At 41.7% G+C, this 26919-nt stretch overlaps 2 protein-coding genes across 2 annotated transcripts; both read left to right on the plus strand.

Annotated features, from left to right (window-relative positions):
* The first annotated feature begins 636 nt into the window (after positions 1 to 636).
* LOC132584704 (anti-apoptotic protein NR13-like) lies at positions 637 to 7259 on the plus strand. Its single transcript, XM_060256598.1, has 2 exons — positions 637 to 874; positions 6952 to 7259. Exons 1-2 carry the CDS (start codon positions 637 to 639, stop codon positions 7257 to 7259), a joined length of 546 nt encoding a protein of 181 aa, XP_060112581.1.
* Positions 7260 to 17376: 10117 nt separating this feature from the next.
* LOC132583255 (vomeronasal type-2 receptor 26-like) lies at positions 17377 to 25073 on the plus strand. Its single transcript, XM_060254921.1, has 6 exons — positions 17377 to 17381; positions 17982 to 18273; positions 18871 to 19755; positions 21756 to 21983; positions 22619 to 22745; positions 24172 to 25073. The coding sequence occupies exons 1-6, from the start codon at positions 17377 to 17379 to the stop codon at positions 25071 to 25073; spliced, it is 2439 nt and encodes an 812-aa protein (XP_060110904.1).
* Positions 25074 to 26919: the final 1846 nt, after the last annotated feature.

Here is a 26919-nt window from a genome sequence, read left to right on the forward strand (position 1 = left end):
CATATAAGCTTTTTCCCTTTATTTTCACTTTACAGTGAAACACTCCCCTGTAAATATGACCTATTGAACAGGGTAGGAGTGATGGTGTAAAGGCTGTGGATCGCAATTGTGGGAGGATAGGTTTCTTCGGCGTTTGCTTGGGCGGATTAAAATTAGCTGGGGCAGACGGGGCAAGAAACAGAGGGAGTCTATCTGATTTTATATAGAAAAGCGGGTGTAATATCGTATAAAGATGGCTACGAATCAAAGGTGCCGAGGGTGAGCATAATGGGAAAAGGTGAGAATGGGGGAGGCCGGAATCAGGTTGGGGTACAATAAACATATTACAAAGTAACACCCGAGCAACAGCGTTATAGTCCGCTGCTGGATCATCTTAGGGAAGGGGAGGGTATGTTCCTTGTCTATACACGTAGGTAATCCTATCATTCTTTTACCCATGTTCTTTCGGACGGTACTTCCTCTACATTTCTATGACCGTATCTATTACGGATGCTTAATTTGTCGGCTTCTCGGTTTGTAAGAAACCTACCGATTGGGGGAAAGTAGGTTGTAAAACCATATCTGTATAGAACCGGCGGTACTGGGGCACGGTTGGAGTGGGTCGACGTATTCTTCGGCAGTCATCGAAGAGTCGCTATGCTGAGCGATCTGACAGCTGAGACAAGGCGACTGGTGGATGGCTACTTGCGACACAACCTGAGCGGTTCGGTGCTGTCTCACAGCCACATGGCCAAGACCCTGCGGAGAGTGGCTGACAAGCTGGAGAGCCGTGAGAAGACATTCTTTCGCTCCATTTGCTCCACAGCAATCTTGCCGGAGCCTGGTAGGGCAGACGTCCATTTGAGACGTGTGGCGGCGCAGATGGCATCTGATGGTGGGCTTATTATTTTTTATTATTATTATTTTATTATTATTTTTTTCCGTTTTTAATTTTTATTAAACACCTAATCGTGTGACCAAAATACAACATAAAATAAATAGAGAAACCTTGTAATACAACAGTAAATGAGTCACATAATACATATATCAGTCTTCCACAGGGAGGGTGCTGGTGGATGATAACAATATATTGTATAACATTAAATCAGTAACCTAGATATACATTGTTCTAGATAATATGAAAAAAGTCTTAATTTTCCATATAGTTCTTATAATCCTAATGCGTTCTTATGAGATTTTTTTCCCCAACCATTTGTAAAGTTTCTCCCAATTTCTGCTAGCTTCAGTTTTGGACTCTCCTCTTAATAACTTGGAGAGTATATCCATTTCGGCAGCTTGAAGCGTTTTATCAATCACCTCAGTTAATTAAGGCAGATCTTTTGCCGCCAATGTTTGGCGAAAACTATCCTTGCCGCAGTAGTCATATACACCGTTATATATTCATCGTCTGAGCACACTTCGTTTTTCACTAAAGACAGAAGCATCAGCTCGGGTTTGAATTGAATATTTGTTCCCAGTATATCCTTTAACCAATCAAATACCATTATCCAGTATTTTTTAGAAGTTTTACAGGACCACCAGATGTGGAAGAAGGAGCCAATTGCTGTTCCACACTTCCAACATTTAGCCGGGAAAGATTTATTAATTTTAGATATTTGCAGTGGAGTAATATACCATCTGTGGAGCATTTTAAAGAAATTTTCTTGGAAGTTGACTGGCTTCATGATCTTGTAATTCATTTTACAAAGATTAAGCCATTGATCTAAATCAATATTTTTTTTGAAAGTTTTTTGCCCATCTGACCATTGTCTCTTTGACTAGTTCGTCCTCCAATTTTATTTGAATCAGGTAATTATATACCCACTTAATCACTTTGGTTTCCTTCAACAGTAATAATCTATCAAAGTCAAAGTTACTTTTTGTGAAACCTTGAAGCTTATCTTTATTATACTTGGCTACAATCTGATTCCTTGTCCACCAGTCCATTTTTATACCCAGAGGTTCTAATTCCGCTTGACTTTTCAAGCTATCTTTTTCATCTAGGAGGTCCTGATACCTTAACCTCTTAGAGCAATTCCATAACTGCGGCTGCAATGATGCTTCTTCAGGAGACAGCCACCTTGGGGTCTTGGTATAAATTAATTTTTTATACTTTAACCACACATCAAGAATAGCTTTACGGATTAAATGGTTTTTAAAATATCTTTGTTCTTTGTTAATATACCAGAGGTTTGCATGCCATCCAGCCTGTAAATTAAATCCTTCCAAAGCCAACACATGCATGTTTTCTAGAATTATCCAATCCTTCAACCATACTGTAACACAGGCCGTGTAATATGTTTCCCAATCCGGGAGGCCTAAGCCCCCATTTTCCTTAGTGTCCTTTAAAATTTTCCATTTCACCCTGGGCTTCTTATTTTGCCAGATAAAAGATTTGGTCAATTGGTCTATTTTTACAAAAAAAGGTTCCTAATCGCGAAACCAATCATTTGAAATAAAAACATAACTTTGGGAAGAATATTCATTTTGATTACTGTGATCCTACCCATAAACGATAATTTCATATTAATCCATTTTTTCAGAGAAGAATCTATCTCTCTTAACAGTGGCTCAAAATTATTTTCGTACAAATTACTGCATTTGTTTGACATACTTATCCCTAAATATTTAATTTTTTTCACACAAGTGAAGCCCGTTTTCTTTTCAAGATCTTGAGCTTCTTGTGGTGACATGTTTTTCGTGAGTATTTTAGATTTCCGCTTGTTTACTTTTAAACCTGCGACATATCCATATTCCTCTAATTCTTTTAACAACTCCTCTACTGACTCTGAGGTGTTTTGGGATATCATGACCATATCATCTGCATACGATAATATCTTATATGTTTCTCCTTTGACTTTTAAACCTAGAATTTTTTCATTATTCCTTATACTGTTATTCAGAATTTCCAAAGTTAAAATAAACAATAACGGCGAGAGGGGGCACCCTTGTCTTGTTCCTTTACAAATTTTAACCTCCTCTGTCTGTGCACCATTAACAATGAATCTCGCTGACTGATCATTATAAATGGCCTGAATATTTTTAGTAAAATCCTCACCGAAATCCATTACTTTTAACACTTGTAACATGAATTTCCAGTTTAAGTTATCAAATGCTTTTTCAGCGTCGATAAAAAACAACACCATTTGTTTTTCCCTGTGTAACTCGTAATATTCCAATAGGTTAGATATAATTCTAATATTGGTCCTCATGTACCTCCTAGGAAGGAATCCTGATTGGTCAGGGTGAATTATAGTTCTCATAATTTTCTTTATTCTGTTGGCCAAAATAGTAGTGTAAATCTTGTAGTCCACGTTTAATAATGATATTGGTCGAAAATTCCCAATCTCATTAACATTTTCTGTGGTTTTGGGTATTAACACTACGTTAGCATATTTCCAGGAGTCCGGAATTTCTGCTGAAATCCAAACCTCGTCTATTAAATTTTTGAAATGAGTAATAATGTTTTCCTTAAAGGCCATATAATACTCTGCCGGGAGACCATCTGGTCCGGCCGCTTTATTACTCTTTAGTTGACCCCATGCTTCTTCAATTTCAAATATCGAAAACGGACTATTTAATATACTCTTTTGATCTTCTGTTAATTTTTGCGGAGATTTTTTATCTAAATACATTTTTCTTTATCCCGGTCAAGCTCATTCACACTATACAGATGTGTGTAGAAATCCCATATTATCATTTTCATTTCCTCTAACGAGGATCTTTGTTTGCCCTCCTTGTCTTTCAGAACTCTTATTATTTTTCTTTCCCGTTCTTTCCTTATTCTATAAGAAAGCCATTTCCCCGGCTTGTTTGCTGACTCAAAAAAAAATTGCTTAGCATAGCGAACCTTCTTCTCCATCTCTTCCAAAAACATAACATGAATTCTATGCTGTAGGACTTTTAATTCTAATTTAATTTCTTGTAGTGTGGATTTTTCTTTTAATTGTCTTTCCTTTCTTTTTAATGCCTCCGTTAGGTCTACCATATTTTTATTCTCTTCCCGCCTCTTATAGGCGTTATAACTTATCACTAAACCTCTAAGATAAGCCTTACTTGTTTCCCAAATAGTCCTGTAAGAAACCTCTTTCTGTGTATTTGCATGAAAAAAAAACCTCATCTCATCCTTGAGATACTATAAAAATTGCGTATCCTCCATCAATTTTGGGTTCATTCTCCAACCCGATTTTTTTTTGGGGCACTCTCATATACAACATGATTGGGTTATAGTCACCTAAGGTATTCGGTAAAATTTCTACCTCCTCAATTGATTTCATTAGCCCTGCCGTGACCCGTGCCATATCAATTCTGGACCATGAACAATGTCTACTAGAAAAAAAAGTAAAATCTCTTTTAGACGGGTTCAAAGTCCTCCAAGCATCTACTAAGGTGAATTCATCCACCATTCTGTAAAATCACTCGGGCAGGGTATTACTTCTTGATATCTTGGATTTATTATTTTTAACGCTTCTGTCTAGTTTCGAGCAATTTACTGCGTTAAAATCTCCAATAAAGCAGATCTTCTCATAATCATACGAACTAATTACCTGGTATAACTGCTTATAGAATTTCCCCTGACAATCATTAGGCGCATAAATGTTAACCAATAAGAACTTTTGTTGGTCATTAATAATTTCAATTCCTTGAAACCTCGCATCAGCCGCCTGGAATATCAGTTTACCTTCTAGACCTTCTCTAATATAAGTTACAAGTCCTCTTTTTTTCTTATCTATCTCTGACGTTATTAGCGCTTTCCCTAACTTCTTATTAATCAATAGAAATTCGTCTTTCCTTTTCATGTGAGTCTCCTGCAAACAAATTATGTCCGCATTTAATTTTTTTAGTTGAAGAAAAACACGATTTCTTTTCTTTGGTGCATTTAAACCATTAATATTTACTGATAAGATCTTCATTCGGTTTGTCATGTTTGTATTTTAAAAATCTTTACGGTCCCCTTGAACATTTTTCTTTTTTTTTCTGTAACCTTGTTTCTCTAGATGCTAACTCCTCTTCCTGTTCAACCTCACCTTCCTCTCGTTCTTTAGTATTAGTAGGGTCACCCCTCTCTTTAGATTCGCTCTGACTCTCTCTGACCTGTATGGATTTAACATTCCCTCTATTTAAATTCTTGGACCAGTTCCTGGTATGGCTTCTTATAAATTCCTCAACTTTCTCCGATGAATCAATCTTAAATCTGACACCTGCATGAGTAAACATTAATCCTTCAGGAGTCAACCATCTATATATAATTCCCTTTTCTTGCAGCATCAAAGCTAAATTCATGTATGTTTTCCTCTTATATCTAACTGCCCAAGGGATTTCTTTCTTAACCTTTATCCTAATCCCTTTGATCATGAGAGGTTGCTCCCTTATTTCTCTCCATACCTTTTCTTTCATATATTTACGAACGAACTTTACATGAACCTCCCTTGGAAGATCATTTTTCTTTGCAAATTGCGAGTTAACTCTATAAATATAGTCAAGCTCTCTTTCTACGTCATCTTTGCTCGTCTTTAAAATTTCGGCCAAAGCTTCAGCCAGGACGTTAACCAGGTGTTCATCTTTCTCCTCAGGGATATTCAAACATCTGAACATATAATCAGCCTGACCTATTTCCATTTTTAACAGTTTACTATCCTGCTCCTCTTGTTTAGTCTCTATTTCAGCTACTCTATCTTCTGTTAGCCTGAGTTTATCCTCTATGGACCTTGTAATTGTTATTACCTCCATGATATCTTTCTTTGTGTCTTTAAACTTATTATCCAGTAGTTCTAGTTTGTTTGCCAACCCCTCTATTTGGTTACTTAAAGACATTTGAGCCTGGTTTAAAGCATCCAGAAAAGATTGCTGAATCTCTTTAAGAGAGTCTTGCGGGAGTAACGACCCCACTGACTTTGGCTGTCCAGGGGAAAATTTTGATTTAGCCTGCTGGGACATATTTGCTAAGTATTTTTGCTCTTTGATTTTACTATTGACTAGCTTCTTTACAAAGCCCAAGGATGACCAGCTAGTTCTGGTCACTCTACCTGAAATCAGAGAGTGATCAGAGTTTCAACTCCCAAACACTTTTCCCCCCCCGTCACACCAATTTATACAACACTTGTACACCATATAATATATAAAAAAGAGAAAGAGAGAACAAAAACAAAAAAACAAGGGTGCAAAAAGGGTACAAAAAGGGTGCAAAAAGTTTCACAGCCCTCTCCGTCAATCACCACTGCAGTCCTTGTATCCTCTTTACTCCAGTTTAGTTCAGTTTAATTCAGTTCAGTTCAGTTCAGTTTTGTCACTGCAGTTTTGTCACTGCAGCAACTCCTAGCAACCTCAGCCACTCAAGGATTCCGTCGCTTTGGAAATGCAGATTCAACGTCGCTTTAGAAATGCAGATTCAATCCAGCTGGCCACTCAGTAATAGGATCCTTCTTGCAAAACAGTTTCTCTCTCCTCTTCTACGTCGTACCTCTCCTCTCAGCTTGAAACAGTGACGCCTCTTTCTCCTCCTCCCCTCCTTCTTCTCCTCCGCGTCACCGACCGGCTCTGCCTGTTTGCGTGCCTCTCCTCCCACTGCAAGCCGCCGTTTCTCCAGCTAGCAGAATATCAGCGTCAGCCCAAACAATGGGTTTAAGGGAGGGACCAGATATAAATAAACAAACCAACAAACAAAAAGCCACCGACAAAGCAAAAAAACAGCCAAAATAACGCGCCAGCTTTCCAGCAAGCAGCCTCAGTGTTCCGGTGGCAGGAGCTAAACCGCCCACAGGCGCAGCTGGCTCCGGGACAGGGTAAGAGAGCCGGCACCTCCGGGAAAATCCCTTTCCGGTACCTTCTTCTCCCCCCCTCAGTGTACTTGCCTCCTCGACTGGAGGTCTGTACGGACCCTCAAGCCCCCCTGAAGAGCCTTGTTTAGCACGCCTCGGAGGAGCTTCTCCAAGACGCCGCCATTCCGCTCCACCGCAAACCGGATGCCCGAAGGATCTGATGGTGGGCTTAACTGGGGTCGAGTAGTGGCGCTGTTTGTGTTCACCGGCACCTTGGCAACAGCGCTGGCTGAGCGGGGGGCCCACGAGGAGATCGGCGGCCTGACAGAGGCATTGGTCATCTATCTGTCTGTGGAGAAGCGCGAGTGGCCGGAGGCTCATGGTGGCTGGGAAGGGTTCTACCGCTGCTTCAACAAACACGGTTCTGATTCAATCAGCCGGTGCGATACCAAAAGCAACACTATCATAGCGACCGCCGGATTTGTCCTAGCGGGATTAGCTTTCCTCATGGCTGTGCGATAAAAGTACACCGTGAATTCGAAACTATGAACAAGCGCGATGAAACTATGAACAAGTACCCGTGATGAGTCCGCTCTATATTTTTACAATTTTAATAATGTTGCCTAAATCGGTGTCTAGGCCTGAATGTTTAAATGAAGCACAACCCACCTTGGCAACGTCAAAAAACCAAACAAATGGAAACAAAGATTGTTCAGATCCTAAGTTTGTATGTTTTGTTAGTTCCATTCTAGAGAACTGAGACGTTATGCTAAAATACGTTAGATGACCTTGCGGTGCAACCGGCGTAACGATGTGTGTTTGGATTTTTATGGAGGGAATTCTAAGCTTATTTCAGTCGAGCATACCACGTGTTTCATACCGTCATATCTAATAGAAAAGCATTTTATTAAAGCGAGAATATACAAAGCGTAGCTTTTTTTTTAATTAACAACAATCTGCATCCCAACCCACGTGTCTACAGTTCCCCGCGAATGAGGCGTCTTCCACTTTGTTGTCGAATAGGAGGGAAGGGGGGATTGCCAAGAAATCCTGCGGGGGGGGGCAGGGTAAGAAATACACGGCATACATCTTTGTCGTGTTGCGATTCACAAGGATTAGACACGTGTGTATGTACAGAAAGTGTAGCAACGATACATCCGCTTTATCAATGTGAGAAAACAAAAACAAGCGTGCTATTTCCCCCACCCTACTGAAAAAATACAGTTCTTACTATCTGCTTCAGGATACGGGTCTTATATACAAACAGACGTGTGTGTTTTCTCATCTACATGTGGTTGGGACATTCTCGATTCTAATCTGTATGTTTTTCCTTCTTTGCAACCTCTTCTTCTTCCTCCATGAGGGAATCAACCTCCTTTGGAGACTCTGGTGTTTGCGCTTCATCAATCGGGGGTTCTCTCGCCTTTTCCACAGCTTCATCCTTCGTGTCTGCTTCAGAATCTCCAGAGGTATCCTCCATGTCCGCTCCGGAATCACCGGCGGTACCGTGCTCGGCATCTGCTAGGGAATCTTCCTCATCTGAATCTTGAAAGTGTGCTAGACCCCCACAGTATGGGCAGTGACAGGTGTCCGGCATCCCTGAGTTGACCGCTGCCACATTCTCTACCTAAAAGTTTGAAGAACAAAAAAAAAAAAAAATAGTATCCTGTCTCATGAGCGTGCCCTCCACCCCCAATTCCATACACCTCGGTGTTTTTTTTTAGGCCTTACATTCAGAAAGAACGCGTTCAAATAGACTGTTTCCTCCACAATCTCCATATTTTCTTGTGCCTTCCCTCCACGTTCTGACTCCTTGATAGAGACGCCATTCTCAGAGAGCTCTGCCTTTTCCCAAGCCTTCTTTGTGGAACTCTCCCTCAAAGGGGATTCATAATTCTCCACCTCTGTTGAGTTCTTGAGATTAGAACCACGCTTTCTTAAAGATTTGAGCAACACCAGGGTTAGCTTCCCACACATGATCAAATCCTCTAAATCAGCGACTTTGGTCTCTGATCCCTCCGCCGCCTAATTTTAAAAAAAAGAAAGGGCATAACGCTACATGACCTGCCATTGCAATCCTCCCAGCTTACCTCTTTTCTCACAACTTACCTGTACATCTGTTTCTGCTTTAGTGAAATCTCAAATGATTAAGTGTGCAATTAATGCAAATAAAGAAATATATATGGAAACTTGGGAATATTTGTGGAAGAACTCTATGAAGCTTTCGACGTATCAGAGTATTAAAGAGTACTGTTTTAAAATGATATATAGATGGTATATGACTCCTAAGAAAATTGGCAAAGCTGAATAATAAGATGCCGGACAGCTGTTGGAAATGTAAAAAACATGAAGGTTCTTTCTACCGTATGCGGTGGACTTGTGAAAGAGCAAAAAAAAAAAAAAAGTATTGACAGATGATTCAACAAGAAATTTCTAGGATCTTGGGATGTGAATTTAAGAAAGTCGCAGAGACTTTTCTGTTGGGATTACAAATGGAAAAATTTCCCCCCCCAAAAAGATAGAACTATAATTTGGTACTTGCTTTCAGCTGCTAGGACATTATATGCGTAATTGTGGAAGCAAGAAAAAATACCAGAGAAATGGGATTGGATTGTAAAAGTTATGACATTGTGTGAAATGAACAAGTTAACAAGAATTTTAAGAGACTGTGATTTAGAAGTTTTTAAGATGGAGTGGAAAATAAAAGGACATTGAACAATTTTTTGATAATGATGAAGTCTTAGAAAAAAAGAAGAATGTTAATTTTCGTTTTTATTAGTTAAGGGTACCTTTAAACATTAGTACTTTAAGTAAATAACACCGGTGGGGGTCAAGTAATGGGGGAGGGGTAGATAGAAAGTAATATATGGGATAGATAAAAGAAGTTATTAATGATGAAAGAAATATAACTTGTTACCATATGTTACCGAATAAAATTGTTTTAACCGTGAAACTCAGGTCGTTAACAGAGGTTAGAACTGCAGTGCTGCAGCTTTACCACTCTGCACCACTGGGGCTCTTATTTCTCTAAATATCCGCGTGTAAATGTTTCATGGGAAGCCTGAATATAACTGACTAGCCCAATTTTGTCAGAGCTCGGAAGCCGGTAGGGTTAGCCGTGTAACAGTAGCCTCTGCGATCTCTTACCGCCGTCCAGCTCACACATTTCATGGAAACCATTGTGGGGTAGCGCTTAGTTTTTACATCCTGTTTCCCTCCCTAATCACGATACCAAGCAGCTTATCAAATGGTTTCCCCCCCTTTTCCATTTTATCTTCGCAACAGCAACCTTGTGAGGTAGGCTAAGGCAAGAGAGCGTGATAGGCTAAGGCAAGAGAGCGTGATAGGCTCAAAGTCACCGGCAATCTTGCGTGGCAGAGTCAGGATTTGAACTTGATGGTATAGCCACCTTCAAGAGGGGTTTAGATAAAAATATGGAGCACAGATCCATCAGTGGCTATTAGCCACAGTGTATGTGTGTATATAAAATTTTTTGCCACTGTGTGACACCGAGTGTTGGACTTGATGGGCCGTTGGCCTGATCCAACATGGTTCTCTTATGTTCTTATGTTCCGGATCTTAGTGTGCCCCTCTAATGCCTATCCTAGTTGAGTACATTGTTTTTACATTTGTGTAAGCTGCCTTCAGTCTCAGCAAAAAAAAAAGGGGGGGAGCTACAGTAAAGTAAGTAAAATACTCCGCTGGCTCTAGCGGGTTAAGTGTTAAATGAGAACCCAGGAGACTCGGGTTCAAATGCAACTCGCTGGGTGACATTGGCAAAGATGAATAATAAGATGCCAGACCGATGTTGGAAATGTAAAAAAACATGAAGGTTCTTTCTACCGTATGTGGTGGACTTGTGAAAGAGCAAAAAAAAAAAAAGCATTGGCGGATGATTCAACAAGAAATTTCTAGGATCTTGGGATACGAATTTAAAAAAGTTGCAGAGACTTTTCTGTTGGGGTTACAAATGGAAGAATTTCCAAAAGAAAATAGAACTATAATTTGGTACTTGCTTTCAGCTGTTAGGACATTATATGCGTAGTTGTGGAAGCAAGAAAAAATACCAGAGAAATGGGGTTGGATTGTAAAAGTTATGACACGGAGTGAAATGGACGAGTTAACAAGAACCTTAAGAGACTGTGATTTAAAGTATTTAAGATGCAGTGGAAAAAGTTCAGAAGATACGTAGAAAAAGAGTGGAAAATAAAAGGACATTGGACAATTTTTGATAATGACTAAGTACAAGAGGGAGGAGGTTATTAATTTTGGTTCTTATTAATTAAGGGTACCTTTAATATTAAGATTTTAAGTGTAAAGCACCTGCGGGTGTCAAGTAACAGGGGAGGAGTGGGTAGAAAGTAATATATGGGATAGATAAAAAGTAATTATTAATGATGTAAGAAATTGAAATTTATTGCCATATGTTACTAATAAGACTGTTTGAAACAAAAACATTTTTTCACCCTCAGATCACAATCGTGCCAGGTTTTTTTGTTTTTTGTTTTTAATCTTCACCTGCATGGCTTCTGCAAAGGGAAGTCCTGCCTCACCAACCTTTTAGAGTTCATTGAGAAAGACGCGCCAGAGATTCCTGAGTAAACTTAGCAGTCATGGGATAAGAGGATGGGTTCTCTTTCTGATTAAAAAAACTGGTTAAATGACAGGTAGTAAAGAGTAGGAATCGGTGGACAATTCTCACAATGGAGGGAAGTATGCTGCGGGGTCCGATAAGGATTGGTACGGGGGCAAGACTATTTCATTTATTCATAAATGATTAGGAACTAGGGGTGAGGTGCTGGTAAGTGTAAGGTGATGGCACAGTGGGACAAAAAAAAAATCCCCACTTCGCTTATAAGGTAATAGGGATAGAACTTGCTGTGACTGAGAGGGGGGAAAATCCCAAGTATGTCGTGGATAGTTCGGTGAAAGTGTCAACCCGGTGTGCTGCAGCAATGAAAAAGGCAAAGTCTGTGGTAGGTATTCTTGGGAACTGGATTGAGAATAAAACAGCTGATATTGTAATGCCCCTGTATAGATCTATATCGCAGCCTTGTTTGGAATTGTGTGTACAATTCTGGTCACCGTATCTCCAAAAGGACATTGCAGAGCTAGAAAAAAAGTGCAGAGAAGGGCAACAAAGTTGATGGGGGGGGGGGGTTGGAGCACCTTCCCTATGAGGAAAGGCTGATGAGTGACTTTTCAGTTTTAGAAAAGAGATGGCTAAGTGGGGGAGGGGGAGGGGAGAGGGGTCAAGATAGAGGTTTATAAAATTATGCAAGGGGTGGAGAGTGTTGACAAACAGAACTTTTTCTCCTTTTCAAAATACTAGAACTCAATACAACGAGGCTGATAGCATATTCAGGGTGGCCAAAAGGAAATACTGTTTTACACAGAGAGTGATTAAAATGTGGAATTCGCTCCTCTGCCTGCACCCTTGGTTCATCAAGGAGATCAGTTCCTAGGCTGCCCATGACCCACAACCTCCTCTTCTCCCTAAAGCAGCAACGATAAACTCTTCTTTTTCTTTTAGAATCCTAGGCAACCTTCTACTGCCGGGGCCATGTTCATTGCTCAAGTAACCCCCAGACAGCTCCTTGGAGTGCTAACAGGTGGATGATGCTGACGATGGAAAAAAGGTGACATGCGTGGCGTCCCTGTTGCCCTTTCCTCACCAGAGACCAGAGCTGCTGGTGTTAAGGGTCCAAAGCAAGAAGCAGAGACTTCTACACCCCACCGTGGATCTTGCCTGAATAGCATAAGGGGACATTTACATTTTCCTCCCAGGTGACACTAGAGGATGTTTGCCCTTCTCTGCTGTTCATGCTGGCTCCGTTTGAGGCAGGTTGCGGAGGAAGTGCCTCTGCAGTCCGCCTCAGATGGAGAACTTGGGTAGGTGGCAGCAGAGAAGGCACACACTTCATGCCCTAGGAAATATCCTCGGTGTCAGAAACATCCCGTGTTGAGGGAGGGATCGGCTCTTTCTACCAGTCCTTCTCTCTAATTGCTCAGTAGCACCAGAGTAACACTCTGGTATGGCCCTGTTTGATGGCCGGACATAAGATTCACAGCCGGTCTTGAAGGTTTGCATCATTGCAAAAAACAAAACAGCCTGACTTAAATTGTTTGGTTGCATTTTATAATGCATAATGTCTATAGCTAGGTAACCACCGCATTCAGGATAATCACCCTTCTTTGTTTTTAAGCAAAAACATTCATAAGAACGTAAAAAGAGCCCTGCTGGATCAGGCCAGAGGTCTATCTAATTCAACATCTTGCCTCACAGAGTGGACAGCCTGTTACACTGTCTGGAGGGCCAAGCCCTTCCCCCTGATTTTGCCTCCTGGCACTAAGATTCAGAGGTTCTTGCCCCTCACCCATACCAGTACAGAAAGTGAACAACTACATGTATAGGCGCTCATAATGAACAGTCACTTGGGATCTGAGGCACCAAGGGTGGAGGAGAACCAGTCCTCAATGTGGCATAACTTGTATGGTATAACTTCCCCTCTTCCCTGCATTTTTTTTCCCCAGCCAATTTCAGAAGCTTCTATGCAGCAGCTGCATCCATGCTTTTTTTACTCTGCATGTAAAATGGTTCTTCGGTGCAGAAATCTCTGTGTTCTAAAGCATTTTTCTAGTCCTTGTAATCACTGAGAAAAGCTGTTGGCTGTGTGCAGTACTTGTTGAAGTCTTGAGGATCCATGAGTGCTCAGAGGGGGGGGGGGGCTAAACAACCATAATTTTTGTTGATGAGAGTCTAACACAACAAAGTTTACAACTTCTCACCCATAAAACCACTGGACCGTGACCTTTTAGGACTGCTTGCGGTCAAATGCTGTTGGTCTCACAAATGGCTATATATTATAAGATAGATGGAATTATCAAAACATCTTGAAATTGAACACCTCTAGTTTGTTTGTTTTAGGAGTAAGACCTTGCAGAAAGATGCTTGCTTTTAAATAGGATCACAGACCAAAGAACAGGAAATTTTAAAATGCTCTGGACATTGGATGTACAAGGATTCTAAAATATACTTTTACTGTGGATGTATATATAGAGATAAATGTATATATACTTTCCAAAACAGAACATTCCCCCCAAAAGTACAATCCCACTACATCAGGCATTCATTTTACCGATCAGGAGGTCAAGACCCTATCATGACATTTTTGCCTCAGTTCCCATAGGAAACATCTTGCTTTTTTTTGTGGGTGTGGAGGTTGGGGGGGGGGGAGCTGTCACTTTGGAATGCGGCTTGATGAAGAAAGGGTTGTCCTTTATCTTCTATCGGTCCATCAAGGTCAGTCGTCAACTCAGATTAGAAGTGGCTCTCCAGGGTAGCAGGCAGAGTTCTTTCACATCACTTCCTACCTAGGCATTTTGACTGGAGATGCTGAGGACTGAACCTGGAACCTTCTGCATGCCAAGCAGCGGCTCTACCATTGAGTCACACCCCCTCCCTCATGACAGTAATAGTGAATGGGCATCTTTTAAACTCTTGAGTGAGATTCTATGCTCTTTGTTGCTTTATCATGTTTTAGGTTGTAAACCAGCTTGCACAGGTTCTCTGCACAAGTGGTGCAGACATGTTCTGAATCAATAAACAAATAGATGCATCCAAGGAGAAGTTGCTCACTGATTTTGCATGGCTACTTCCTGTCTGAGAATCCCATCCCATTTTTGGTTGTTGTTGTTTGGATTGCATCATGGATGGCCATGGCCTCTGGTGGTCTGACCACACCATTCCAGCTGCTAATCTTGCTAGATGAGATCAGACAAATACTTTTGCTTCACTATTTCTGCAGCTAATGACCTCAGGACATTACAGTCTTCCAGAGGAGATTAGCTCCAGTATAATTACCAAAATGACTGTCATTTCTTCAATCAGTCGAATTTTCAGTAATTTTCCAGAATGAAACAGAAAACAAATCCAAGATGAAATCTCCATGTTCTGGTTATAAAAGCTTCCATGGAGCCATTCACTGCTAAAATGAGAGACCATATTGCTACTCGATATCTCATGAGTAGCACACAAAGCAAACAGCTGGGAAATGGAAGATAAGATTCAGACATGTACCCTTCAAAAGTGTGTTGGAAGAGACAAGAGCCATCTGAGTCATCTTCTTTCTGGAGCTTTCTGGATGACACTTCCATCCTAGACCCTTGCCAGTCCGGCTTTCGCCCGGGTTATGGGACGGAGAAACCACTGGTCACCCTGGTAGACAATCTCCAACGGCACCTGGATTGAGGCGGTGTGGCGTTGCTGATGCTGCTAGATCTGTCGGCCGCGTTTGACACGGTCGACCATCGGCTACTGCCCCGCCGCCTCGCCAATATAGGGGTAAGGGGGTCTGCCTTACAATGGCTCTCCTCCTTCCTCAAGGATCGGGGACAAAGGGTGGCAATTGGGGGCGAACGGTCCCGGAGGCGCACACTGGATTGTGGAGTGCCCCAGGGGGCAGTTCTCTCACCAATGTTATTTAATATCTATATGCGCCCTTTTGCCCAGATTGCCAGGAGACATGCAGTTGGGTGCCATCAATATGCTGATGACACCCAACTCTATCTGCTGATAGAGTCTCAGCATAGTAGTCTCAGATAGTAGTCTGGGAGTTTTACTGGAGCCTTCATTATCAATGGAGGCCCAGATTGCAGCCACTGCCAAGTTAGCCTTTTTCCACCTAAGGCGGGCAAAGCAGTTGGCTCCCTTCCTAGAGCGCCAAGATCTGGCAACGGTACTTCACACAATGGTCACCTCGAGACTGGATTACTGTAATGTCCTCTACATGGGGCTGCCTCTGTACCGAACCCGGAAGCTGCAGCTGGTGCAGAATGCAGCGGCTAGACTGTTGTTGGGGCTCCCTAAATGGGAGCACATACAGCCTGGACTGCGCGAGCTGCACTGGCTGCCAGTTATATACCGGGTTCATTACAAAGTGCTGGTCATTACCTTTAAAGCCCTATATGGTCGAGGACCTTTCTACCTTAGGGACCGTCTCTCCCCATACGAACCCCAGAGAGCACTGAGGTCAGCCGGGAAAAACTTGTTGACTACTCCCGGACCGAGAGAGGTGAAGCTGCAAAGCACCCGTAACCGGGCCTTCTCCTCTGTAGCCCCAAGCCTATGGAACCAACTTCCAGAGGAAATGCGGGCCCTGCGGGATCTTGAACAATTCCGCAGGGCCTGCAAGACCTTCCTCTTCCGACTGGCTTTCGCTGATGAAGAAAGAAATTGCTAATGATAACCGCCAGCATAAAAGAACAAATAGCATTAGCACTTTTATCAATTTAATTTAATTAATTTTTAAGCCTAACAAGAATTTTTAATGTTCAATGTTTAAATGTAATTTTGTTTTCTTTGTTTTTCCTTGTACAACTGAAACTTGAATTGATGCTGTCAGCCGCCCTGAGCCTGCTCCGGCGGGGGGGGCGGGATACAAATAAAATGTTGTTGTTGTTGTTATTGTTCTTAAAACCAGGCTGAAGATAATGTTGTCAATACTCTAGAAGAGACCCTGAAGAGGAGATTCTACAGAGAGTCCAAATGGAGAAAGGTGGTTTTTGATTGCTTACGGCAGAATCTGTGATGTTGGTGCTGATACCGATGCTACTTCCATGTGTATAAATCCCGTAGTATGAAGTGCACTGGAAACCATCCTCCTCAGATTCCACAACAGTCATATCAGCCTGGTGAAATCCTGATTGGTGGAATTGTGTCTCATACTGGTTGTGTTTTGCAAAAGCTTGAATTTAGGCAGCATCCCTGCCAGGTTCATAAATGTTATCCGATGTAAGAGAATCATTGTTCCTCTAACACAGAGGTGGTGGTGGTGGTGATATCTGATTTTATTTGAGCAAATCTGCATATTTGCAAAGCTCAGTAGGCATTTTTAATAATAATGGATAGCACTAAGCATTGTGGCTACCCAAATAAAGTACTCACACTCCAAGGCCAAAGATTATGCTTATACCATATTGCTTCATTAATAATTTATAAGTAGATGGCACTTTTTTTGTTTTGTTTAGCATTTATACACTTTCCTAGATTAGTAAAGAGTTCAGTAGCATCTTAAAGACTGACAGATTTTATTGTGGCATAAGCTTTCAAGAAACAGAGCTCTCTCTGCCAGAACTGTGAGGAAGAGAGCTGTTTCTCCAAAGCTTATGCTAAAATAAAATCTGTTAATCTTAAAGGTGCTGCTGGACTCTTTACTATTTTGCAGCAACCAACTAACACAGCCAACGCCTGTGGATATATTTCCTTGATCAGAAGGTATATAGCAGGAGGTAGAGATCTTTTTTAAAGCTGCAGTAAATATAAAAAGTAAAAGGTAGTCCCCTGTGCAAACACCAGTCGTTTCCAACTCTGGGGTGACATTGCTTTCACAACATTTTCAGGCATACTCATTTTGCCGGCTGAGTCAACCTCGAGCCGGCTACCTAAAACTAGATTCCGCTGAGATCAAACTCAGGTTGTGAGCAGAGAGTTCAGACTGCAGTAAATATACGTCCACCCAAATGCAGGCTATTTTGAGAAAAGCCAGTTCAACACAGGGAATGCCAAAACTTGAAAATAAAGTAACGAGGAGGGAACTATTGTTTGAAAAATATAAAAACTTCTGAAAAAAATGTCAGTATGACGTATATGCAAAAATATTTGTAAGACACAAGAGGCTTGTGATATTTATCAGTACAGACTGAAGCAACCGCGGCATCAGTGGGCAAACATTTTTGTCCCTCAGGTTAAATATCTCCTGTATATAAGCCAAAAAGCATATAAAAGAAGATGTGAGAGAGAGATTTTGGGGGAAGAGAGAGTTTGGGGAAAGCAGAACAAGAGTGTCTTCCCCACTGTTCACAACAGCAGAATTCAGAATCACTAAACTTTATTTATTTTAGCAGTATAGGTAGAACAGACATAAAATCTCTGCTGAAGGCTCCTGGATTGTGCATCCTAAAGGGAATTAGACAAATCCATAGATCTATCAAGGGCTATTTGTTTTGGTAACTAAAAGGAACCTCCAGTATCCATTTGAACATCAGTCACTGGCAGATGGCTCCATGTCCAGCTTGCAGGTTTCCCAAGAGCATTATACTATGGGAAATGAATAGTGAATCGGATGGGTCATTGCTCTGATTCAGCTGGGACCTAGTGATGTTCTCAGACACAATGCTGTGACCAATCCAGATGCTGTGCATTGAAGCATTCTCTTCTTAAACAATAACTGATTGTCTTTGTAGCCTGAAAACAAAGTTCTACCAGCATGTCCTGGCCTTGGTGTTTGCCATCTTTGAGATCAATGAGGACCCCACCATCTTGCCCAACATTACTCTTGGGTTCCACATCCATGACTCCACGTATGATTCAAAATGGATTTACAGACCCACCCTGGACCTGCTCTTCACCACAGCTGAACTTGTCCCAAACTACAAATGTGGCTACCAGAAAAAAATGGCTGGCATAATTGGGGGCTATAGTTCTGAAACCACATCAGACATGGCGACTCTCTTAAGTCTTTACAAGATCCCACAGGTACGATCAGAGAACTGGGATTATTTGGACTTTCACAAATCTCACACGTAGTTTAATCACCTTTGCTGATCTATTATCAAGCATTGCAAAGAATAAAAAAAAATTAAGTGGCCATTTCTACACAGGGGATTTGGGTATGATATGGATCTTGAAATGACAGTTGTCAGAAAGGACTCCAAAGGATGCGTGTTGAATATTCAAGTTGAAAAGATGGCTAATAAATGTTTCTAAATAAAATAAAATAATTACAAACAATTATACTAGTAGAAGGCTGAAATATGCAGACAAAGAACCTGTGGAACAGTCTGGAAAGCAGAGCTGTATTTTATACCATTTACATTGGAGATAGTATAAGATCTGGAGTAACATTTAAATGTCTTTTAAAGAAGAAGGTAATGAATAGAGTCTAGTCTGATTATCCCTCTATAACAGGGGTGGCCAACAGTAGCTCTCCATATGCTTTTTGCCTACAACTCCCATCAGCCCCAGCCAGCATGGCCAATGGCTAGGGCTGATGGAAGTTGTAGGCAAAAAACATCTGGAGAGCTACCGTTGGCAACCCCTGCTCTATAACATGACTTTTTGTTTCCTTCCTAGCTGTCATTTGGCTCCTTTGAATCGGATGTGGATGTCCCAACCAGTCGGTCATCTTTTTACCGCATGTTCCCCAAGGAAGCCCTTCAGTATGAGGGGATTGTCCACTTACTTCTGCATTTCAGGTGGAGATGGGTTGGGCTCATCACTCTGGATGATGAAAGGGGAGATCGTTTCTTGCAGACTTTAGAGCCGATGCTTTCCAGGAATGGAATCTGTGCAGCCTTCACAGAAAAGGCTACAGGACAGCTCCCCTGGGATGACATACTCGTTCTGAACAAATATCTAGACAGTAGTAATGCAAAGTTCTTGGACAGCGAAGCCAATGCAATCATCGTCTATGGAGGAACTGGAGCATTTCTTTGGCTGATGACAGTTATCTTCATGCCCACGATGCTGATGAATATCACAGGGACTGACTACGGGGAGAGGACCTCTACAGGAAAAGTGTGGATTACAACCGCCCAGATGGATTTTGCACTCACCCCTTTTCAAAAGGCGTTTGATATAGAGATATTCCATGGTGCTCTTTCCTTCTCAATTCATTCCAAGCCCATCCGAGGCTTCCATAGATTTCTTCAACTTCTAAAACCTTCCCAGGCAAAGGGGGATGGCTTCATCAAGGACTTCTGGGAGCAAGTGTTCGACTGTGCATTCCCAGGTTCTGTTAACCCAGAACACTCTGGTAAGACATGCACCGAAGAGGAGAAGCTGGAGACTGTCCCGGCACCTTTTTTTGAAATGAGGATGACCAGCCACAGCTACGGTATATATAATGCCGTCTATGCCCTTGCGCATGCCCTACACATCTTGGGCTCATCTAGAATCAACCACAGAGCAATGGAGACTGGAGGCAGCTTGGCTTCTTTGGATGTGCCACCTTGGAAGGTAATTCTTCTTCGTTGGGGAAAAAGAGAGTCCTCTGCCATGCTCCCTCTAAGCTGTGGAGTCTTGTGAGCAAAAACTCTGCTTCGTGAGCTACTGGCATTAAAGCTATGAGCCAGTTTTGTGTAGTGGTTAAGTGTGTGGACTCTTATCAGTGAGAACCGGGTTTGATTCCCCACTCCTCCACTTGCAGCTGCTGGAATGGCCTGTAGGTCTTGCAGAGCTGTCCTTGAAAGGGCAGCTTCTGGGAGAGCTCTCTGAGCCCCACCCACCTCACAGGGTGTCTGTTGTGGGGGAAGAAGATAAATGAGATTGTAAGCTGCTCTGAGACTCTGATTTAGAGAAAACGCCGGGATATAAATCTGCAGTCTTCTTTGACTTCTACTGCACCAGTTAGTTTGCTCTGGGGCCGTGTTCCCTGAGCTAAGACAAAAATGTGTGAGCCAGAGGCTAAAAAACTGTGAGCTGGTTCACCCTAACTTAGCTTAGTGGGAACACTAGTCCTCTGCCATGTTTGGGGTTCAATATGTTGGCAGGAGTGGGGAAATGGGATCTTTAATCTTTTCTCCCTGCCCATTTGAGCAGGGCTGGTGCGAGGGGTTTTGGTGCCCTAGGTGAGCTGCTGCTAGCCCTCCCCCCCCCAAAAAAAATTAAAAAACAGAATTGTAGGAAAAATGAAGAAACTTGAAACTATTTACATTTTTAATCCACAGTTTTTTTATTTTAATTTTTTTTTAAAAAAAATGTGAAATTAAGCAAAAAAAATTGTGAGAATACTACTTGTTCTATTTAGCTGGATGTGCCACGGATAAGTCCTTGTGCATATGAGAAGGATGCACTACCAGGCAAGTTGAGCCAAGAGCAGCTCAGTTGCTGGCTGTGCGTGCAGGCTGGGAGAGATGCAAGCGGGGGGGGGAAGCTGGCCCAGGGCCAATGAAGGCATGGGGATCCATAGGCCAGCCCCTATTCGGCCTATTTGTTAATCCGGCCCTGGATCAAGGTGTACTGAGACTAGCTGCAGCTCTCCAGAGTGTCCAGCAGAGGAAGAAGAAGAAGACTGCAGATTTATACCCCGCCCTTCTCTCTGAATCAGAGACTCACAGTGGCTCAAAATCTCCTATATCTTCTCCCACACAACAGACACCCTGTGAGGTGGGTGGGGCTGAGAGGGCTGTCCCAGCAGCTGCCCATTCAAGGACAACCTCGGCCAGAGCTATGGCTGACCCAAGGCCATTCCAGCAGCTGCAATTGGGGAATCAAACCCAGTTCTCCCAGATAAGAGTCCGCACACTTAACCGCTAGATCAAATTGACTCTCTTCACATCACCTTTCACATCACTTACTGCCCTGCCTTTTAAAGGGAAGTGCTGGAGATTGTCTCTGGAACCTTCTGCATGCCTGGCAAATGCTCAGCTCTGAGCTACGGACACTTCCTTTTTGCCAGTTTAGATGCAGCAAAACCAAAATGGATGTTTTTGGAAGCTCTCTCAGCAGCATTCATTCAAGGAACACCTTGAAGCCTGCTGAGAGCCAGTTTGGTGTAGCAGCTAAGTGCACGGACTCTTATCTGGGAGAACCGGATTTGATTCCCCACTCCTCCACTTGCAGCTGCTGGAATGACCTTGGGTCAGCCATAGCTCTTGCAGAAGTTGTCCTTGAAAGGGCAGCTGCTGTGAGAGCCCTCTGAGCTCCACCCACCTCACAGGATGTCTGTTGTTGGGGGAGAAGATAGAGGAGTTTGTAAGCCGCTCTGTGTCTCTGATTCAGAGAGAAGGACGGGGTATAAACCTGCAGTCCTCTTCTTCTTCTTTCCTTTGTCTTGTGTCTGGCAATGGAAGTTTATTTTCATGGGCAAAAGAACAAATTAGTTGCATTCATAAATAACTTCTCTCCTAGAAGAAAGTAATCTAAAACTCTGTTTCACACTGAGAAGTATTGGTGAGCACACTCCAACCCATCCAATTCAGTCCATGCCCTTAAATGCTCCTTCTCTTTCCACCAAGCTCCACACCCTTCTTCAGAAAATTGCTTTCAACAACAGCGCTGGAGATGAAGTGGCCTTCAATGAACATGGAGAATTGAAAGGTGGATTCGATATTACCAACATGATCGCTTTTCCAAATAAGTCCTATGTCAGAGTCAAGATCGGGAGGCTGGATCCTCAGGTTCCCCGTAGTCAACGAGTGATAATTGATCAGGATGAGATTAAGTGGAATAGGCACCTTCCACAGGTGAGAAACCATCTCAGTGTTTCTCAAACAAATACAAAACCCTTCATCGTTTAATGAAATGGGTAAGGAGAAGGGTTAAGGGGAACAAATGGATTCCATGATGTTTTTAATCCATGACATTTGCTAAATCAGCTCTCTCTAAATCAGCATCCTGTGTGGGGAGGGCGGGATATAAATCAAATCAAATCAAATCAATAAGCTCAACAAAAATGCCATATGTAATCATATTTTGGATAATCTGCATTCCTCACACACTATGAGCCATCTTGGAGATCCCACATATCACACTTCCATTTCATTGACAACTTGTAGAGTAATTCTGAGACAAAGTACTCATGATAGCTTCTCAGTTTTAAGATCCAGGTGGGCAGCTGTGGTGGTCTGAAGCAGTAGAACAAAGTAGGAGTTCAGTAGCACCTTTAAGACCAACAAAGTTTTATTCAGAATGGAAGCTTCCGTATGCGTGTATACTTCTTCAGACGAGGAGATGGGGTACAGTGAGCTGAAATACATATAGCTGGTGAGTTAAGGGTATTATGCATACGAAACCTTACATTCTGAATAAAACTTTGTTGATCTTAAGGGTGCTACTAGACTCCTACTTTGTCCTAAATTCTTGCTTTCTTCAAGGACAGGTGCCTCCTTCCTCCCTGTGTAATGAGAACTGCAAACTTGGTTACAGCAAGAGAAAGAAGGAAGGGAAGAAGTTCTGCTGCTACGATTGTGATCTGTGTCCAGAAGGGAAAATGTCAGACAAAGAAGGTAGGAGATGCTCTGGGAAAAATTCCTCCTTTTATCTAAACCCCACTTGAAGATTCCCCAAATGTTTCATTACTCGAAGTGTGGGAATTTGAAACATTTACTCTTTGAGGAATTATCAAAAAAGACTTAAATTGGCCATTTTGTCATTATACATTAAGAATGTTTAACAGAAGTAGAGCCCTACTGGATCAGACCAGCAGTCTGTCAACTCCAGCATCCTTCCTCAATATTAGCCAACCCGTTCATCTGGATGGCCAACAACAGGGTATAGAGGCCAAAGCCTTCCCTTGACGTTGTCTCCTGGCTCTGAGATTCAGAGGTTTGCTGCCTCTGGATGTGGAGGTTCCCTTTAGTCAACACGGTCAGCAGCCACTGACAGGCCATCTTCCATGAATCTGATTCCCTATTAAAGCTGCCAAAGTCTGTGGCCATCTCTACATCAACAGGCAGCATATTCCATGACTGATTTCCCACCAGCCTTATGCCGCTCTCACACTCGTCTTCTCAGCGGGGGTTCTGTTGGATTTCACACTATCTGCCCCAGGGCTGCAACTTGCTTCGCCGCAGCAAACAAGATCCTCTAAAAACCAGTTTCTGTTTGCCGTGGGGAAAAGGCGGCTAGTTACAGCCCCGGGGCAGATAGTGTGAAAGGAAACATAAACAACCACTTAAAGCAGTGAATTGTGCATAAGGTGAAGTCATACAGTATGCACAGTCCTTTTTATAAGGACAAAATTAAGTGAAGTTCTATACTATGCACAGTCTTTCCCCTGTGCAAGCACCAGTAATTTCTGACTCTGGTGTGACGTTGCTTTCACAACATCATCATGGCAGATTTTTTAATGGGGTGGTTTGTCGTTGCCTTCCCCAGTCATTTACACTTTACCCCTAAGCAAGCTGGGTACTCATTTAACCAATTCAAAAGGATGGAAGGCTGAGTCAACCTTGAGCCGGCTCCCTGAACCCACTTTCCACCAGAATCAAACTCAGGTCATGAGCAGAGCTTGGACTGCAGTACTGCAGCTTACCACTCCTTACACTTACTGGTGTTGAATATTCCTGTGTATTTCTCCATTTGTTTCCAGAGATTTTGTGAAGTTATGGGAATTTAGATTTAAAAGTAACAGAATTCCTGAACAGCAGTATGGCTTAGTTCTGTTTGAAGGACAGAGGCTGTCTGGTGAGGAAATTGAGAAGGATCAGCAGGAACAACAAAAGTTCTTCAACCACAATAGGATTTCTGCGTTCATCTCGGTATACCCCGGCAGGTGCAAATGGTGTTATTGCTTCTTACTTTTTTTCAATGTTAGGACAGGTTTATAAAACTGTTTTCATCATGGACTGAGGAGAAAATATTAGCTACTATCTTACAAAAACCTCTTCTTGTAGAATCAAAGTGCCTCAGTAGGTTTTCTTCTCCTTTCAGACATGGATTATTGCATCCCTTGCTCTGAAGGTCATTATCCAAACCAGGAACAAAACCACTGCCTTCCCAAGATCCCAAACTTTCTTTCATTTCATGAGCCGATGAGCATTGCTTTAGCCTTTTTTGCTCTTCTCCTGTCTCTGATAACAGCTCTGGTGATTCTGTCCTTTATAAAATACCGGGACACTCCCATCGTTAAAGCCAACAATCGGACCCTCACCTACATTCTGCTAGTCTCCATTTTCCTTTCTTTCCTCTGCTCCTTGCTCTTCATCGAGCAGCCTGACAAGGTGACCTGCCTCCTCCGACAAGTGACTTTTGCCATCATCTTCTCCGTTGCTGTTTCTTCTGTTCTGGCAAAAACCGTGACTGTCATTGTGGTGTTTATAGCATCCAAGCCAGGAAACCTTTTTCAGAAATGGGTGGGGAAAGAATTGGCACATTTTATTGTTATTTCTTGCTCCTTTGTTCAAGTTTCCATTTGTGCTGTTTGGCTTGGTTCTTTTCCACCCTTCCCAGATATCGACAAGCATTCACTGAGTAGAGAAGTCATCATGCAATGCAATGAAGGGTCAGTCACCATGTTTTACTGTGCCTTGGGTTACATTGGATTCCTTGCCACCATCTGCTTCATTGTAGCGTTCATAGCCAGAAAGTTGCCTGACAGTTTCAACGAAGCCAAGTTCATCACCTTCAGCATGCTGGTCTTTTGCAGTGTTTGGCTGTCCTTTGTACCCACCTACCTGAGCACGAAAGGAAAAGATACGGTGGCTGTGGAGATCTTCTCCATCTTAGCTTCCAGTGCTGGCTTGCTAGGCTGTATCTTTTTGCCCAAATGCTATGTCATTCTTCTTAGACCTGAGTTGAACACAAGAGAGCTGCTGATAAGGAAAAAACACTAAATTCTTTAGTCACCCATCCACTTGTTCTCCAGTTATATTTTTATCAAATGCAAATAGGGAATTTTTGTTTTGTGGAGAGAATGAAAACAATGAACCATTTCCGGATATTCTTTAGTTAGGCTAGGTTTACATTTCAAACAGAAGAATTATACATTTGAATCTCTCTCTCTCTCTCTCTCTCTCTCTCTTTCTGAGAGAAGTAATGGAAATAAAAAAATATATACTCTGATAATAATAAGAACATAAGAGAAGGCATGTTGAATAAGGCGAATGGCCCATCCAGTCCAACACTCTGTGTCACACAGTGGCTATATATACACACGAACACACACAGTGGCTAATAGCCACTGATGGACCTCTGCTCCATATTTTTATTTAACCCCCTCTTGAAGCTGGCTACGCTTGTAGCCGCCACCACCTCCTGTGGCAGTGAATTCCACATGTTAAGTCAAATCCAAGATGATAAAGAGATAGAGGGGCTAAAAATGAAAGGTTTTTCTAACAAATACAGAGCATTTGCAGATGACGTGATGTTTATAAATGAAAATCCCACCCATGTAACACCATTGCTGCTTCGTAAGATACAAGAATATGGAGAATTGGCAGGTTTTTATATAAATAAAGGAAAATCAAAAAAATTGTAAAAATATGAAAAACAGCAAACAGGAAGAACTACAGCGATTAACAGAGTGTGAAATTACTTCAAAAGAAAATATCTAGGTGTGGAAATAACAATGAAAAATATTGATCTATATAAAAATAATTATGAAAAACTTTGGCGCAAGATTAATGGAGCAAACTGAACCTGTCTACGCTGGGTAGAATGATTAAATGAACAAATTGAACCCGTCTACGCTGGGTAGAATCTCTGCAATTAAGATGAATGTTTTACCGAGACTAACGTTCCTGTTTCAAACAATCCCAATAGTGAAAGACAATAAACAATTTGTTAGATGGCAAAGGAAACTTTCAGAATTTGTATGGGCTTGGAAAAAACCAAGAATTAAAATGAAAATTCTGACTGATGCAAAAGAAAGAGGTGGATTCCAACTGCTTAATCTAAAGTTGTATCATGATGCAGTTTGCCTGGTGTGGATTAAGGAATGGGTGACATTATCAAATAGAAAGTTATTGACAATAGAAGGACATGGAAATGTCTTTGGATGGCATGCTTATATGTACTATGGGAAAAATAAGATGGATGGTTTCTTCTCACATCACTATATCAGAAATAATCTGTTAAATACCTGGTTAAAATATAAAATATATGGTTATGAGAGGAAACCGCTTTGGATCGTACCAACAGAAGTAATAAAATTGCATTCAGATATTAAAGAAGAGAAGTGGCTAACCTATAATCAGTTTCTAAAGATCTAAGGAAAAAAGGTGGAATTAAAAACAGCAGAAGAAATACAACATAAATATAATTGGTTTCAATTGCAACAAATAAAGAGTTTGCTTGAACAGGACATTAAGAACTAGGGAATAAGACAAGAACAAACAGAACTGGAGAAGATGCTATTTGGAGAAAGTGAAAAGCTGATTTCAAGGACATACAATTATTGAAATTGTCTACGGAAGATGAAGTAGTTAAATCACAAATGATAAAATGGGTGATAAATATAAATAAGGAAATACAGATGGAGTTGTGGGAATACCTATAGAAGAACTCTATGAAAATTTCTACTTGTTATAACATTAAGGAGAATTGCTTCAAAATGTTATATAGGTGGTATATGGCACCTTAGAAACTGGCAAAAATGAACAATCAGTTGCCAGACAGATGCTGGAAATGCAAATGCCATGAAGGATCTTTTTACCATATGTGGTGGTCTTGTGAAAAGGC

This window comes from Heteronotia binoei, chromosome 15 (assembly GCF_032191835.1).
Source record: "Heteronotia binoei isolate CCM8104 ecotype False Entrance Well chromosome 15, APGP_CSIRO_Hbin_v1, whole genome shotgun sequence".
In the NCBI taxonomy this organism is placed as follows: domain Eukaryota; kingdom Metazoa; phylum Chordata; class Lepidosauria; order Squamata; family Gekkonidae; genus Heteronotia; species Heteronotia binoei.